Source organism: Populus euphratica, unplaced genomic scaffold, assembly GCF_000495115.2.
Source record: "Populus euphratica unplaced genomic scaffold, PopEup_1.0 scaffold111.1, whole genome shotgun sequence".
In the NCBI taxonomy this organism is placed as follows: domain Eukaryota; kingdom Viridiplantae; phylum Streptophyta; class Magnoliopsida; order Malpighiales; family Salicaceae; genus Populus; species Populus euphratica.
In genome coordinates this window covers 960,295-977,447 of record NW_011499877.1, presented here as the reverse complement: position 1 = coordinate 977,447, position 17,153 = coordinate 960,295, and the positions used below count along the sequence as shown (strand labels likewise).

Below are 17,153 nucleotides of genomic sequence, written 5' to 3'. Positions count from 1 at the left end.
TAGTAGTAGTAGTAGTAGTAGTAGTAGTAGTAGTAGTAGTAGTAGTAGTAGTAGTAGTAGTAGTAGTAGTAGTAGTAGTAGTAGTAGTAGTAGTAGTAGTAGTAGTAGTAGTAATAATAATAATAATAATAAAGAAAGAGAAGAAGAAGAAGATGATGAGAACTTGGAGATGGAAAATTAATGTAAGGATTAAACAATAATAATAACAAATGTCAAGGTTAGAGGTTCCACTAATGGTATATCAAACAAGTATAGTATAAACTCTTATTATTGAATTGGAAACCACACACAAAGGAGGTTCCAATCAGATTATATATTGTTAACATGATTACATTAGTCATCTTATTCAATTAATGCTAATACTTGTAAATCTCGTCAAGCATTCATGATTATAACTTATGTTAACAACAAATCAAGTTCCTTTCATAGCTCAGGTGTCGGTTATACCATACATTATGGGCTATGAAAGTGCCAAACATTTGTTGTACCAAGTGTTATGTAACATAAATCAAGATTAGTCATTTAACAAGCAAAGTATTAAAGAGTGAACAAGATAGCAAATATAAAACATGTTAGTATCAAACATTAAAGTCCATATTAAGTTTACATTATACTTATTCTTACACCATTAGTGTAACCTTTTCACCTTGACATAATTAACTTAGCTAGACATAATGAAAGAAAGCAAAATAGATAAACAAAATAAGAACATAAAAGTTAACTAAGTAAAGGAAAGGAAATGAAAGGCATAAACTTAATATTAATGAAAACAAAGCATAAAAAATACAAAGAGAGAAAGGAAGAGCATGATCTTGATCTGGAAATCAAGATGCCTAAATGCATGGCAAATGCCTCCTTTTATAGGCCAAAAATGGGAACTATTGATTTGATGACTAATTGATAAGTGGGTGACCAACTTTTGACTTGGTGACAATCCTTATCTTCTCTTGTCTGCCCAAAACGTCATTGATAACGTCAAAATTGGAGCCAGTTGTAAACATGAAAGTTGTAGGCAATTGTCTCAGCTTTCTTGTGTAAAAATTTCAGCTCATTTGGACTTCTAGAACTCTAGATATGGCCAAAATACCGAACAGTGCTCGGGCTGGAAGACAGATTCGGGCTTCTTTGTTGTTGCTACAATTTGGACTTGATAATGGCCTTTTTAGATCTTGGGCTCCATATGAAAGTTGTAGGCCTATGTCTTACCTTTCCATCCATATAAATTGGACCTAAATCTGAGATCTGTAGCTCCAGATATGACCCAATTACCGAACAGTGTTCCGGTTTGGATTGCACCGACATCTCTTCTCTAAGTTTGACCATCTCTTTATCCATGCAATTTAAGTTCTTCAAGTCATCAATCAATCCTTTCATTTATTTGATAGGCCTGTATTAAAAATAGACATTTACCACAAATTATAGGTATCTTATATTATTAGATACATTATTATAAAACATATTTTAGTTAAGGAGTTATTGATACTTCAAGTGCAAAATGATGATATAAAACCTTGATAAAAATGTATTTTTAAGTACTCATCAATCATGTTTAAATGTATAGAAAGAAATCTCAAAATCTAGTTGATATTATGCTTTGGTACGTGACATGACTAAAAGGTTGATGTCTTCTATGGTATATCAAACAAGTATAGTATAAACTCTTATTATTGAATTGGAAACCACACACAAAGGAGGTTCCAATCAGATTATATATTGTTAACATGATTACATTAGTCATCTTATTCAATTAATGCTAATACTTGTAAATCTCGTCAAGCATTCATGATTATAACTTATGTTAACAACAAATCAAGTTCCTTTCATAGCTCAGGTGTCGGTTATACCATACATTATGGGCTATGAAAGTGCCAAACATTTGTTGTACCAAGTGTTATGTAACATAAATCAAGATTAGTCATTTAACAAGCAAAGTATTAAAGAGTGAACAAGATAGCAAATATAAAACATGTTAGTATCAAACATTAAAGTCCATATTAAGTTTACATTATACTTATTCTTACACCATTAGTGTAACCTTTTCACCTTGACATAATTAACTTAGCTAGACATAATGAAAGAAAGCAAAATAGATAAACAAAATAAGAACATAAAAGTTAACTAAGTAAAGGAAAGGAAATGAAAGGCATAAACTTAATATTAATGAAAACAAAGCATAAAAAATACAAAGAGAGAAAGGAAGAGCATGATCTTGATCTGGAAATCAAGATGCCTAAATGCATGGCAAATGCCTCCTTTTATAGGCCAAAAATGGGAACTATTGATTTGATGACTAATTGATAAGTGGGTGACCAACTTTTGACTTGGTGACAATCCTTATCTTCTCTTGTCTGCCCAAAACGTCATTGATAACGTCAAAATTGGAGCCAGTTGCAAACATGAAAGTTGTAGGCAATTGTCTCAGCTTTCTTGTGTAAAAAATTCAGCTCATTTGGACTTCTAGAACTCCAGATATGGCCAAAATACCGAACAGTGCTCGGGCTGGAAGACAGATTCGGGCTTCTTTGTTGTTGCTACAATTTGGACTTGATAATGGCCTTTTTAGATCTTGGGCTCCATATGAAAGTTGTAGGCCTATGTCTTACCTTTCCATCCATATAAATTGGACCTAAATCTGAGATCTGTAGCTCCAGATATGACCCAATTACCGAACAGTGTTCCGGTTTGGATTGCACCGACATCTCTTTTCTATGTTTGGCCATCTCTTTATCCTTTCAATTTCAGTTCTTAAATTCATAAATCAATCCTTTCATTTATCTAATAGGCCTGCATTTAAAATGAATATTTACCACAAATTAAAGGTATCTTAGGTTATTAGATATATTATTATAAAACATGTTTTAGTTAAGGAGTTATTGATACTTCAAGTGCAAAATGATGATATAAAACCATGATAAAAATGCACTTTTAAGTATTAATCAGTACGACAAGGCAATCCAAGCTTAAACACATGAGAACTCATTTCAATTATGTTCATTTAATCCTAACAAGAGGAAGTAAGTATTTGTTTTTACATTACAATCTGTTTTTTAAAGTGTTTTTCAAAATATTTTTTACTTGAAAAGACATGAAATTGATTTTTTTGATATTTCTGGATGATTTTGATTTGCTAGTGTCAAAATTAAAAACTGAAAAAACATCATTTTGATACATCTTTAAATGAAAAGTATTTTTGAAAAAGCATTCTACATTATAATATCAAACACACATAAAGTAGTTTGATCACAGGGTGAGAAAAAAACAAAAACCTTATTAAACTAAGAAAACCAAAAATATTATCCAAAAAAATAAAACTGAGAAAAAAAATGAATGAACCAATTAGAAAACCTAAAACATCTGTTTGGTTTATTTTGGTTTCAAAAGTCCAAAACTGATTGAATTATATCAAACCGAATTGATTCAACCAACATGTAAACCCTATTATAAAAGGCTAATAGATATAAAATAAAACTCTAAAATTTAACTTCGCAAACCCTTAGTTCTCCTAAATGTCTTTTATAGTTTTTATTTTCAATATTTTCTTATTCTCTGGTTCTCTCTAGATCTCCACCTAAAATCCAATAAAACCATCACAACTAGTAGTCTATCTTTGTCATCCAAATAATCTCTTATTCTCTTTCGATCCCCAGCAGTAATAGCCTTAATTTATCCAGTAATAAATCAAACTTATCTCTCAATTATTGCTTTACATTCATTAAAAGTAAGTGATTTTAAGTGATGAGTTGGTGCTAATTTTTCAAGGTTTATAAAGGTATTGAAACATGCTTATGTTATTTAAGACATTGGCAGGCTTTGCCTTTTTTTGAGTTTTTGACAAAGAAAAGCTATCCAAAGTTAGGTAATCAATTTTTAACTATGTTTTTTTTTTCTCTCTTTCAAAGGAATTAAAATGTGGTTTACATTTTTTTATAATATATTTTTTTGAATAAGTAATGTAATATTACTAGAAAAACTTTTAGCCAAGCATAATCAGGAATTTATTTCTTTTGTTATAGGATCTAGGGAAGGAATTTTCTAACTTAGACTCGGCATAAAAAGTTTTTTACTCTAATATGGTATAGTAAAATGACATTTATATATAGAGTGGATAATTAGTCTGGCCTTGATTAATTTTTTAATTTTGCTAAAAAATCAATTCTCCATACCTATAATGTTCATTAATATGAAAAGTTTTTAAATTTTTTGGACTCTAATACATGTTTGGTTAGTGATAAACTCAAAATTAACAAACTCAAAAAAAAAACCTAAAAAAACCTCTCCTATAGATATATAGGCTTAGGCAGTACTCAAGACCTATAGGCTTAGACAGTACTCAAGATCTATACTAGGTATGTTGCCCAACTATGAGGAACAAGCTTTGGCTACTATATGGACTTAAGGTGAGCATATGCCCACACTAGGCGTGTCATATCACGCCCAACCTAGGCATACCCCTAAGTTAGGCATGCCATATCATACCCAGCTTGGATGCTAAATGCCAAGCTAAAACCCTTATAGGCTCAGGTATGCACTCAAACATAGCTAACATAAGCTCATACAATGCATCTAGTCATATTTTTTGTCTTTATCAGGCTCAGTCAACTCGCTTGAGTCCAATACTAAGGAATTTTTTTAAGATCCCATATGAGTCCTTTATTAATTGTTTAGGACCTCACACATGTCCTTCAAAATTTTATATTGATCTAATATATATTATTTTAAGTGAAATACAACTCAAAATATCACATTAATTTATAAAGGTAAAATTGCTCTTTAGCTCCTCTTCTCTATATAAGGACAAGACTTGTAGGATATAAATATCCTATGAATCTACTAAGTTCAGAGTTTATCATTTTTATTTTTTATTGTATAAATATTTTCAAAACCTATCTTTATAGAATATCATTAAACTTTCTCTCCCTGCAAAGATACTTAAGCATTTGAGAGTCTCACATCTATAAAAGATGACCTTTTACAGGTACAAGCTACCAGGCATCAAACATTTGTTATAAGTCACCTTAGCTATAAAGAATATATCAGATTGCTAGAACTAAGAGATTAGCTGATTATCAAATAAATAAGTCTTATTTCTAAGCTACTTAGATTTTTTTGGATATCATCATTTGGTTATAAATATATTTTCTTACATAACTTGCTTTTAAATTTATGACAACCAGCATCTCAAATTTATACTTTCTTGCTTTACATATCACTAGTTCATTTATTTGCGCCATATTACGGACCATACCATTTTTAAAAAACATTAAAAAAAAATTAAGAGCATGGGGATTTTTTTTGCAATGCTATCAAACCCATGTAAAAAGATAAATCTTTAAATCTCTTAACTTGAATCTTTGTCTAACGCAAGTTTTTAATTAAATTATATAAGAGCTAACTTGATGTTAGATAGTTTATTTAATAGATTCAAAGGAAACTCGAATGACTTTTTTTTATTTTTAAAAATTTAATGTTGAATGATAAAATCAGTAAAAAATAAAAAAGGATGTTGAGCCAGGTAAACTTTTTAAACCCATAACCCAAGTTGTTAAATAAAAAATATCATACATGAAAAGGCAGTAGAACTTAATTCTCAGCAAATCTAATATCGATTGAAGCATTATTACTATTATTATTATTACTACTATTATTATTCTCATCATTATTATTATCATTGCTATTACTACTAATATCATTATAGCTATCACAATTACTACTATTATTATTAAGTAATATCATCAACATTATTATTATTAGTGTTATCTTTGTTATTACTATTACTATCATTATTATCATTATCATTATAATCGGTAATATTATTACTGTTAATATTATTCTTATAATTATTATTATTATTATTATTACTACTACTACTAATATTACCATTATTTTTATATTTCTCACTATTATCATTACCATAACTGTTATAACAAATTAATATTACTATTATTATTATCATTATTATTACTATTAATAGTATTATTATCAATATCATTATCATTGTTAAAATTATTAGCACTATTGTTGTTGTTGTTGTTGCTGCCGTCGTCGCCACAACTATTATCACAGTACAACCATATTATCATTATCATTATTATTATTATTATCATCATCATCATCATAATTATTACTGTTTTTATTATCATCAGTATAATTATTGATATCATAACCACTACGGTCATTATAGTAAACTATTACTACTATTACTATTATCATCATAATTTTACTATTATTGTTATTATTATTATTTTAATAAATTATTATTATTATCATCACTATTATAACCGTTATTAACACAATCAGTATTATTGTTATTGTTGTTGTTGTTGTTGTTGTTATTATTATTATTATTATTACAACCTTACTAATATTATTATTTGTTACAATTAATAGCATCAGTATTACCATTACCATTACCGTTACTATTAATAGTTTTATTACTTTTACTATCATAATCATTATTATCATTATTATTTCATAATTATTATTATCATTGCAGTTAATACTGTCATAAAAAACTACTACAATCATTGTCACTATTATTAGCATTATTATTGGTTTTATCATTATTATTACTATTATTTCTTTAATTATAATTATCACTACCACTATTGTTGTTGTTGTTGCTGTTGTTATTCTTATTGTTATCACAATCATCGCTATCATTACTATCATAATAAATTATTATTAATATTATCATCATTATTATTAGTAGTAGTAGTAATAATAATATTATTTTATCATCATTGTTATTATTATGACAAAATCATAAATTTAATTTGAAAGATAAAATTAAAAATCATAAAAAAATTTATAAAAAGTAAGGACACAAATAACAAATCAAAAGAAGAGAGACCAAACTGAAAAAAAAATATTATTACAATTGAAAAAAAGTCATAAATTTGATTTAAAGAATAAAATTAAAAACTATAAAAACTTTGACAAAAGAGCCAAGAAAAAAAATGAGGATGAAATCACAAGAAACAAATAAAATCTATAAGCCATCCAAAAAAATAAAAAATAAAGGGACCAAATTCAAGAGATGAAAAACTTGAGGATAAAATTGAAAAAACTTTCCAATTTGAAGTATTTTTTTCAAATAAAAAAAGGATTGAATCTAAAAAGAAAAGAAGTTCAAGGGTTGCTGTGTTTTTTCCATTAGCAACGCAAAAACTAAGACATATGAGAGAGAAATGAAGGGGGAAAGGCAAAATCAACCAGATATCATCACCATACACGCGTTGCCCAGCAAGGAAGAGAATGCCAAGACGCATCCAATGGCACGATTGAATATTTTTTTCTAGCACCACAATTATTCACATGCACCGCTCGAAGGCAACAAAGTAGCTGGCACGTGCTATGCATGCATACACATCAACAATTTTTTGTTTTCTCTTTTATTTTTATGTGTTAAAAGATATCACTTGAAAAATTAAACAATAATTACTAAAAAACCATCATGAAATGACAAGTTAGACTGATGCTTTGAGAATTTTCCTTTAAAAAATGATGGGGTCATTGCACTCTTCTAAAAAAAAATGAAAAACCAACCATGTCCCTAACCATAGTTAAGTTAAAAATTGCTTTGAATAATAGATCCATTATAAAAAAAAAAAAAAAAGTTTATAAATTAACAAAAATACCCCTCAACAATTGAAAAATAACAAAATGAACCCTATGAAAATACTAATCGACCCCTACAGGCTAGTTATAATGGTTTTTTTTCTAATGGGCAAGAATATAATTCCACTATTATAATATACAGTAAATCATGCCTATACAGTGCCTAGCCTTTCTTTTAATATGCTCTGTTCAAATTGGTTGCCATCCTGTTATGGGAAGTAATTCCTTTTGTAGCGCTTGTATTTAGCTTTATCGGGCTTGAAGTTAACTGTTATTTGATACCCAACACCGGGCAGTGAAATTGAAAACTTTTTTCCAAATTTGAGAACAAATCCGAGACTATGGAAGCTGTTACCAAAATTATTGAAAGCTAACCAGCAAAGGTCTGCTGAAGGTGCTAGAACCACAATCTGGTCATAGGATCAATTTACTCCTGTTGTGCAGAAGGTATTTCCTTTCCTTGCATGTAAATCTTACATCACATGACTTCAAGAAAAGAAATAATTTGATTACAATTAAATATGAGATTGAAGGAGTAAAGGCCTCTCACATTGAACTTCACTTGTACTGGCAAGCATTTGATCTCTTCAAAGTTTGTTGTGTTGTGACTGTTGTCTCTATACAGTTCGGTCTTCAAAAAGATGAAGAAATATCAAAAAGATTTCTCGAGTTGGTGTGGAAAGTGCTCTCTAGAGAAGGAAGGCAACGAGCATTCATCACTGCTACTAAATCGGTAATTCTTATTTCATTTATGCAATTTCTATGGTAGACTTGTGTAGCTCCAGAAGAAAGGAAGGCAACGAGCATTCATCACTGTTGTTTGTGATGTTTGCCCTGTCAGTTGTAGACTTATCTAGCTCCTGGTCTCTAAGCACCATTGTAGGTAATCTTTTGACGTTCAATTTCCCTGCCATGTGCATGAGATGAATATGCTTGTAGCAGATGGCAGCATGCCTGCACATTTTGTAGAAAGTTTGACTGATCTAATCAGCAATCATAAATTAACAGCTCTTAGCACCATATTTAGGGCTAGTCATGGTGTCTAGAACCCACATGTAGCTTTGTCAATAATTATATAACTTGGCCATTTATAACACTCTGAATATAGCTGCATGTTTTCTAATCTATTGATTTGTATCAGCATATATCAAAAGCTTTTGCCTGGTATTTGGTTAACAAAATGGGTTGCTTTTTTTTCAATCATTTGTGCAATTGGATTGCGCAATTTTAATTCTGTAAGCATTGTGAATAGAGTATTCTGAACGGGTGCTGAATGCTAATGACTGGTTTTCTTTCATCTTGTCAGGTCTAGGCTGGTGGGTTCTCGGCTGCTTGCTAAAGGAACGCAGCTCTTCAGCCCTTTTGTACAAGGCGGTGAGACTGTAGAAATAAATGGATTAGAAAATCAAGCCATCAAATCAAAAGGTGGGAGAAAAGGAACCTTCAATGATCGAAGCCATGATGCTATATGTATTTAAAATTCTATTCTATGTAGTTCTAAAAGTATACTAATGTTTGTTGAACTTGAAGAATACCAAAACAGTGCATGTCTAGAGACTAAAATTTAAATTTTGCTATAAAATAAAAAACATATGAAAGCTCAAACAAATTGGATATCTGGGTGTAACTATCAAAAGCTCAAAACGTTACAAAACCAAACTAAACCAAAACAAGATGGTTGGAATCAGTTTCTAGTTCGGTCTGATTCTGAATATATATAAATTCAGTTTGGCTGGTTTTATTTATCAAAAATCAAACAAAACTGAAAATGCTCACTCCTAATATGATCATCAAATAATAATACATTCACGAGGATCATCGAACTTACCAAAACATTCGCCAGCTGTCGGGGCAAATCCCTTCATTGCAGGAGCTACCTTTTTAAAAGGTTTGAAAAGATGAACATAAAATAAAGAAACCCACAAAGACTATTTGTTACCCTAGCAGAATTTTCCATCAAAATGAATTTCAAGAATACGTAAATAAAAATACATTGATTAAAAAGGAACATTCTGGAGTAAAATTGAGATAAAGGCATTGGTTAAAACATTGCAAAGCAATATAGAAACAAAAAGGCTCAGGGCTAATCCTGGATTAGTACCGTTTTGAGACAGATTTGAGAAGTCAATTGGACCAAACAATCGTCCAATCCATTTATGTAATGAAAAAGCATCTAATAATGAAACATTCATGCTCTCCATGCACAGCATGACATTATTAAAGTCAAAATCCACAATATTTTTAGGAACTGTAATGATCAACAACGAAAAAGCAGTTTCTTGAACTCGACAATCATTCTTTTCCACAAAAAAGAAAAGGCAGAAAAGATATTACTCAAGAAAAAACATCATAACAAAAAACCATCATAACAATGCACTGGATCATATTGCACGTGATATAAACGATACTAGTGTAGCTACAAGGGTACACATGCCAGGAAATTGTTTTCCTAATCTGCAAGGCTCGCCCAATAATGATTGGTCATAAAAAGGTGGCATCTACCATCAGAAGTTCAGTGCAAGGAACAACAGTTGCAATCCTTGGATTATAAGGAATTGATGGCATTAACAAATATTGTCACCCTCAGACACGAGATGGACATTTTAAAATAACCCAACTCGCTGTAAAGATGACTTGGTGAACAGAACAAGAGAATTCACATGCAAGCAAAACAAGCAGGTAGACAGCAAACCAGCGCGTAGATAGATAACCAGATAAGTGAAGATACCTGCGAACAGCAAGACCTCCAAGGAGCTTGTAACGAAGAGACTCGGCCTGCGCAATGGCACAGAGACCCCTGTTGTTAACTTTCTCAGCATAGAGCTCGACACCATTCTCCGGAAACTTGAAACGTTTCTGGACAACGGAAGTGAGCTCCCTGATCCTCCTTCCCTTCTCACCTAAACAAACATAACAGAGAATCTGAATAAAATATTGTTCATTTGATTGAGCGAAAAAAAAGAAGAGGAGGAAAAGGCTACCAAGAACATTTTGGGTACGAGTAGCCCTGATGATGATCTCGGTGCGCATGGGAGTAACCCTAACCTCAACACCAGAGTATCCATCCTCAGCCAATTCTCTAGTCAATACCTCGTTCAGTTCTGCGTAGAAAACTCCATCCGCAACAAACTATAAAACGAATTCATCAGATTCTTCTTTTGTTTCATTAGAGATGAGGAAATCAAATCTTGTTGCAATTTACCTTGCGTTTCTTACTGATTTGAGTGGCCATGATAACTCTAAGATGGACTTACTCAAGCTCCAACTATAAGATGAAGCGAAGCGAAAAGCGCAGGCTCAACCCTAATGAATAGTGGTTGTCTGTGCATTAAAAAAAAAATAAAGAAGCCAGCCAGGCTCATCTCAGCAAACGGTGGCCGTGTTTGGTTTTCGATGTTACGAAAGATGGGCCTAGTTTTAGATATAGTTAGATTGACACAAATTATAGCCCAAGTTGGATTTTGAAGGCTCTTAGACGATCTTTTTCTCTTGTTTTTTTTTATATATATCTTTTATTAATTGAGAAATACAAGCCCTCCTTCAAAGAAAACACACACACACACACAAATACAAATATATATGGAATAAATTATCGTATAAATTAGTGTATTTAATTTAAGTTTATGGAACCTTAACTAAAATCTCAAATCTTTTTATTTTTCTCTATTGTTTCTTGTTGATGTTTTGAACACATAAATATGAACTTGATCATGTGTAATTTGATATATTTTTATTAGTTTAAAAGATGAAAATATAACGAAATGAAGGCTCGAAGAGGTCATAATTATTTTTTAAAGATGGGTTAATTAAAATTAAACATGTAAGGATAAAATGGAAATAACATATAAAACATAAGAGATACATGGAGCCATTTTTTCTAAAAGATTTTCCCGTTCCAATATTTTTTTTTTAATTTATGTAGGCAATTTATTATGAAGGAATTGCCATGGTGGAAGAGTATATAACAAGCGTGTTGCAATGCTAGCCATTGAGGAATTCGAGATGTCGAATGATATGCAAAACTTTCCATCTAACGATAATTCCAATATAGTCCTTTTCAAAATCAACGGGGCTCCGCAGTCATATGTTTGTCATGCCTCCTTTGATAGCACTAGGAGGGAGGTGGGTCCGTGTTGTATGGAGTATGATAGTCAGCTTAGCCAGCAACTAGATCATTGTTAGATAATTGAGCGTGGTCTGCTTCGGGCAAATTAAATTATTTTTTGGATATAATATCGTTCTTAATATATTTTTTAGTAGAAAAAAATTAAGTTATATAGGGATTGATTTAGTTTAATATAATTGACTTGATAAATTTAAAGATAATTTAAATAATTAAAAAAATATATATTTTAATTAAAAAAAATCAAGATGATATTTTTTTTATGTATTGAAATAACAACATATTAAATCAAATTGTATCAACTTAGATTAACCTGTGAAATCTGTTACTTAGATCATAAAACCCTGATAATCCTATAAAAAAATTAAATATAATTCTCATTCCACCTAATATTGAAAACAAAATCAAGCTGAGTCGGCGTAAATTAACCTTCTAGATCTAGGTCATGAAATTGGGATAATTTTATAAAAAGCATATCAAAATAAATTATGAGCTTAATTCACAATCAATTCAATATTGAAAGATAAGATTAAAAATAATTTAAAACACACATAAAAAAACACACAAATCAACAAAAAAAAATCAAATCAGTTAGATTAACTCATTACCCGGATTATAAAATTGTGATAACTTCATAGAAAGTAAATAAAAAATAAATTATAAAAAACAATTCTCAATCAACCCAATTTTAAATGATTATATTGAAAATAAAATAAAGAAACAAACAATGACCTATGTCAACTCGGGTTCACTGTTAAAATCAAATAAGGAGACTAGGATAACTCCACAAAAAATAAATCAAGGCAAATTATGAATTTTAATAACCAATAAATCTAATGTTGGATGATGAAATTGAAAAAAATTCTCACAATTTTATATTTTTAAGTACAACATTGTTTTGATGCATTTAAATTAAAAAAAAACATTAAAAAAAACATTCTACATCATAATATCAAATACACACGAAGAAGTTTAATCAAGGGGTGAGGAATGTACCCTACAGACATAGAGAATATAGCATTTCGCACCCATCACAGCCATTTCAAGTTCTTAGATATGCCTTTCGGTCTCATTAACACCCTTAGCACATTTAAAGCTTTGATGAATTAAAAATTGTTATGACTTGCACCACTATTTTGACACTACCTAACTTTACCATACTATTTATTTTGGAATATGATTCCTTGGATACAAGAATAGGAGTAGTGTTACAACAAAAAGTTTGATCAGTTGAACATTTCAGCAGACCCCTTACATTCCATTATAAAAGTCCTCTAGCTTATAAAAAGGAGCTTATTGCCTTAAACAAAGCAATCAAACATTAGCGAGCATATTTATGAGGGCACTACTTCCCTGTCTAGACAGACCATTACAACCTCAAGTTTTTATTAGAACAACACATCATCATTTCACTACAATAATATTGACTAAATAAACTTATGGGTTTTGATTTTACGAGGGCACTACTTTCTTGCGAGCAAACAAAATAAAGTGGCTGATGCTTTATCTCGCTGTTTCGAGGGCCAACTTAGTCTTGCTTCACTCTCAATGCCTCACTTACCTCTTTTTTATTCCATTCACACCAAGATTCAAATTTCATACCAATTGCAACTGTTGAAGCAAAATATACAGCAAGACAAAGTTATTAGGCCCTAGGAGTATAAGAATGGCTTGCTTTTCTTTAAGCAGCGAGTTTATTTGTTAAGCAAAATATTATCTTAGTTGTCTATAATAATAGCTATAAAGGATATCATAAAACACTTCATCGCGTCGCCCAAGATTTCTATTTGAAAGGAATGAAGACTTCTATATAAGCTTTTATGCAAAAATATCTTGCTTGCCAAGAACACAAGACTAAACACTTGCATCCTATAGGGTTTCTCTAACCTTTGCTAGTTTCGCTTTAGATATGGTCAGATATCTGTATAAATTTCATTGAGGGACTCTCTACCTCTTAAAGGAAGTTTGTTTTATTAGTTGTGGTAGATTATTTTTTAAAGTATGTACATCTTATTCCCCTTACTCATCCATATAATGATGTGAGTGTAGACCCATTTATTCTTTAACGATATTTTCAAACTTCATGACTTGCCTTAGTGATCATGATGTAATGTTTACGAGTTTGTTTTTGACTGAATTGTTATGGTTAAATGGAACTAAATTAGTTGTCTATAGCATTATCGAGATGTATCTGTGTTGCTTTACAAATGACAATCCTTGCCGCTGGTTTCAATAGTTGTCTTAAGAGGAGTACTGTTATAGCACTAGCTACCACTCTTCCCTTGAAGCAACTTCATTCGAAGTGATGTGGTGTTCTAAGACCTTTACAATCGATTACTTCAAGCTCAAAATTTCATGAAGGCAAGGTATGATACTAAAATCATCATTTCTATAATATCTAGGCAATTGAGTTCTACTTAAACTTCAACTTCAGTGCCAATTTAGTCTCTCATCCAACAAGCACATTAAACTCTCACCCTGTTATTATGGCCCCTTTCCTATTTTAGCCAAAGTGGGTTTTGTAGCTTATAATTTAGACCTTCTCTCCTCCTTCAAGCTACACCTTGTTTTTCATGTGCCCTACTTTAAACTTTTTCATGGAATTTTAGTTCTCATTGAACCCATTTTACCTATTGTTACCCTATTGTTACCCCAAGTGAAATTCACCCTCTATTGAAAGCAATTATTGATTCTCGTTCAGTTAATAATTAGCACCTAGTTTTAGTATATTGAGACAAGTTATCTTCTACAAACTCTTCTTGAGAGGATGTTCACTCTTTTTACAATCATTTTTCTTCTTTTGCACTTGAGGACAAGTGTCATATTAATAGGAGCAGTGATGTTATAAGCAATCATGTGGATAAAAGGTTTGTCAAAAAGTAAGTGTATGGAAGGCGTGGCTGAAGCATTATGCTCTAACTTGCCGATTTCATTTCAATTTTTATGATTATTAGTTTAGATGGTATAATAGTGGTACCTACTTTGTAGAAGTTGGTTATTTTACAATTTCTTTATATTTTAAACTAGAATGTTAAGAAAAGAAAGTGAAAAGCTTCAAATTTTTATTTACATTGAAATTGTAGGATTCTCTCTTAAATAGATTATAAAGAAATAAGATATGGCAAACATCATTCTTTTTAGCTTGATTTCATAGTCAATCATTATGTAATTTAAACATGGTTTTGAGACCTAACTTGATTTCATAGTCAATCGTTATGTAATTTAAATATGATTTTAAGACCATAACAATGTACTTTATTTTAATTTGATTTTAAATATGTTTATTTAATATTTTAAAAAATACATTTATGATAATGTTATAAGATTTGATTATAAATAAATGATATTTTAAAATAAAACTAACCACATGATTAAATAAAATACGAATATGAAGTAACACAGCGATGAGTTTGTTTTTTAAATGGAAAGGATTAACTAATTATTTTATTAGAAACATATGGATGTGATAATAATATACTCTCTTTTGATTTAGGCACGCAAATCAGAGGAGAAAAAAATAGTGAATTGTTATTATTTCATCGTTTTTAGCATGTTATAAAATTATATTAATTTATTTTGAATTTAATAGTATAAGTTTAACAAATGGAAGCAAATAATTTAAAAAAAAAAAGTAAATCCGAGGAAAATGAAAGAATCTCAGTCCCAAAAGATTCTATTAGTCACGGATCGCTAGTAACAGTACCCGAACGTACGATATTGTGGGTGGCGTGTCAATAATTATTGGAGGAAGAAAGCTCCTCTCCTATCCTCCACAATGATCCAGGCTTGTTTGTTTGCTGCAGAAATTTTCAATCGAAGAACGTTCCTGGAAAGAGGATCGTTTTTTTTCTTTCTTTTTTTGCAATTAAAGGTAAAATCTAGTTGCCTTTCATGGATGTGATGGCAGTGGATGTTTTACCTGTCATCTTTTATCACAATCGGCATCGATGCCTGGAGAGACGTCGTTCTTAGCTCATGCAGACGGGAAACCCACAAGGTTTGTGGTGGCAACATCTGTCTTTTTAATTAGTGTTGGTTAGTGTGTTAATGGTTATTTTTTAAAGTATTTTTAAAATTATATATATTAAAATAATTTTTTTATTTAAAAATATTTTTGATATTAACGTATTAAAATAATTTAAAAATATAAAAAATATTACATTTTAAATAAAAAAATAAAATTTAAAAAAACATGATCTTAACATGCAATTGGAATTAAATGATTGCTTATTAATTTTTTACCAGTAATTTCAGCCAAGAGGAAGATTCCTGGAAGTTGGATGGTTGTTTGGTATTAGAATCATGTGATTAAGACATTGATTTACTTCTTTCGGTCTGGATTTGTTAGAATATGTCGTTGTTACACTTGTCTTTGGGTGTTTGAGAATCTAATTATTGATTGTTTTTTAAATAAAAATATATTAAAATAATATTTTTTTATATTTTAAAAATTGTTTTTGATATTATTATATTAAAATGATCTAAAAATATTTAAAAAATAAAAAAAATTAAAAATATTCTTCAAATGAAAAAACAACCATCCCTTGGAAGCTACTGTTTTGATTTAAGACAAAACACAAAATAAGAAAAGCAGGAACCCAACATAGGCCGTTGATCATATAACCGTAGGAGAGATGCATCCTCTATATGATTTTTCAGAGAAATCATTATATAAATTATGTTTATCACTTTATCCCTTTATAGTAGACTAATCAATAAGAGATATATGACAAAATCATGTGATTGTGGCGATATGTCTTAGAATTTGTCGATTATCATAAAGTCAAAGTGTTAATTATTTGATTTTCTTGTTATGCTTCTAATTACATGTCCCTTCAAACTTTTAATCCAACCAACCTCCTTTTCTTTTATAGTATGATTAGATACTCCAAGATTTATCTAAATAAAAAAAATCATAAAACTTTTAATAATTATATCATTTTATTATATTTAGATATATCATATTTATTTTTAATTAGAAAAATAAATATTATATTTTATTTATATATATATATTTTTATTAATTTTTTTATTATCATAAATATCTTGACGAGTTTCCATGTAGCTTAATTAATTTTATAAATTTTAAATTTAATAATCATGTAAATATTTAGTAATTAATTATAAAATTTGAATTAATAATTTTTAAAAAAGGAATTTAAAATTTAATTAATTAAATTACTCTTTAAATTTTTTATTTACTGATTTTTTTTAGATTAACGTGGGTGTCTGGGCCAGCTTGCGCATACCACGACTAATCTCATGGGCCCTGAAGTTAACGACCATGTAAGCCTCCATTGTGTATTTCTTTTTAACGGATTTTGATGGGGTAACCGTTACTTGCCGGATTGTCTACCTAACAAGAAAGAAGTAGCCCAGGTGGGTTGGAAATTGTTTTCTCAAACAACCGCTC

General features: G+C 30.0%; 1 protein-coding gene and 1 long non-coding RNA gene across 2 annotated transcripts in view; both read right to left on the bottom strand.

Annotated features, from left to right (window-relative positions):
* LOC105128592 (uncharacterized) overlaps nucleotides 1-9,749 on the bottom strand; it is a 21,780-nt gene extending 12,031 nt beyond the window's left edge. Inside the window, exon 1 of the long non-coding RNA XR_842904.1 lies at nucleotides 9,263-9,749. This is a non-coding gene — a long non-coding RNA (uncharacterized LOC105128592). The remainder of the gene's footprint in view (nucleotides 1-9,262) is intronic.
* Nucleotides 9,750-10,127: 378 nt separating this feature from the next.
* On the bottom strand, nucleotides 10,128-10,970 carry LOC105128591 (40S ribosomal protein S3-1-like). The gene is made up of 3 exons (XM_011030319.1): nucleotides 10,820-10,970; nucleotides 10,599-10,746; nucleotides 10,128-10,517 (listed from the first exon to the last, which is right to left on the bottom strand). The coding sequence occupies exons 1-3, from the start codon at nucleotides 10,847-10,849 to the stop codon at nucleotides 10,201-10,203; spliced, it is 495 nt and encodes a 164-aa protein (XP_011028621.1). The 5' UTR covers nucleotides 10,850-10,970; the 3' UTR covers nucleotides 10,128-10,200.
* Nucleotides 10,971-17,153: the final 6,183 nt, after the last annotated feature.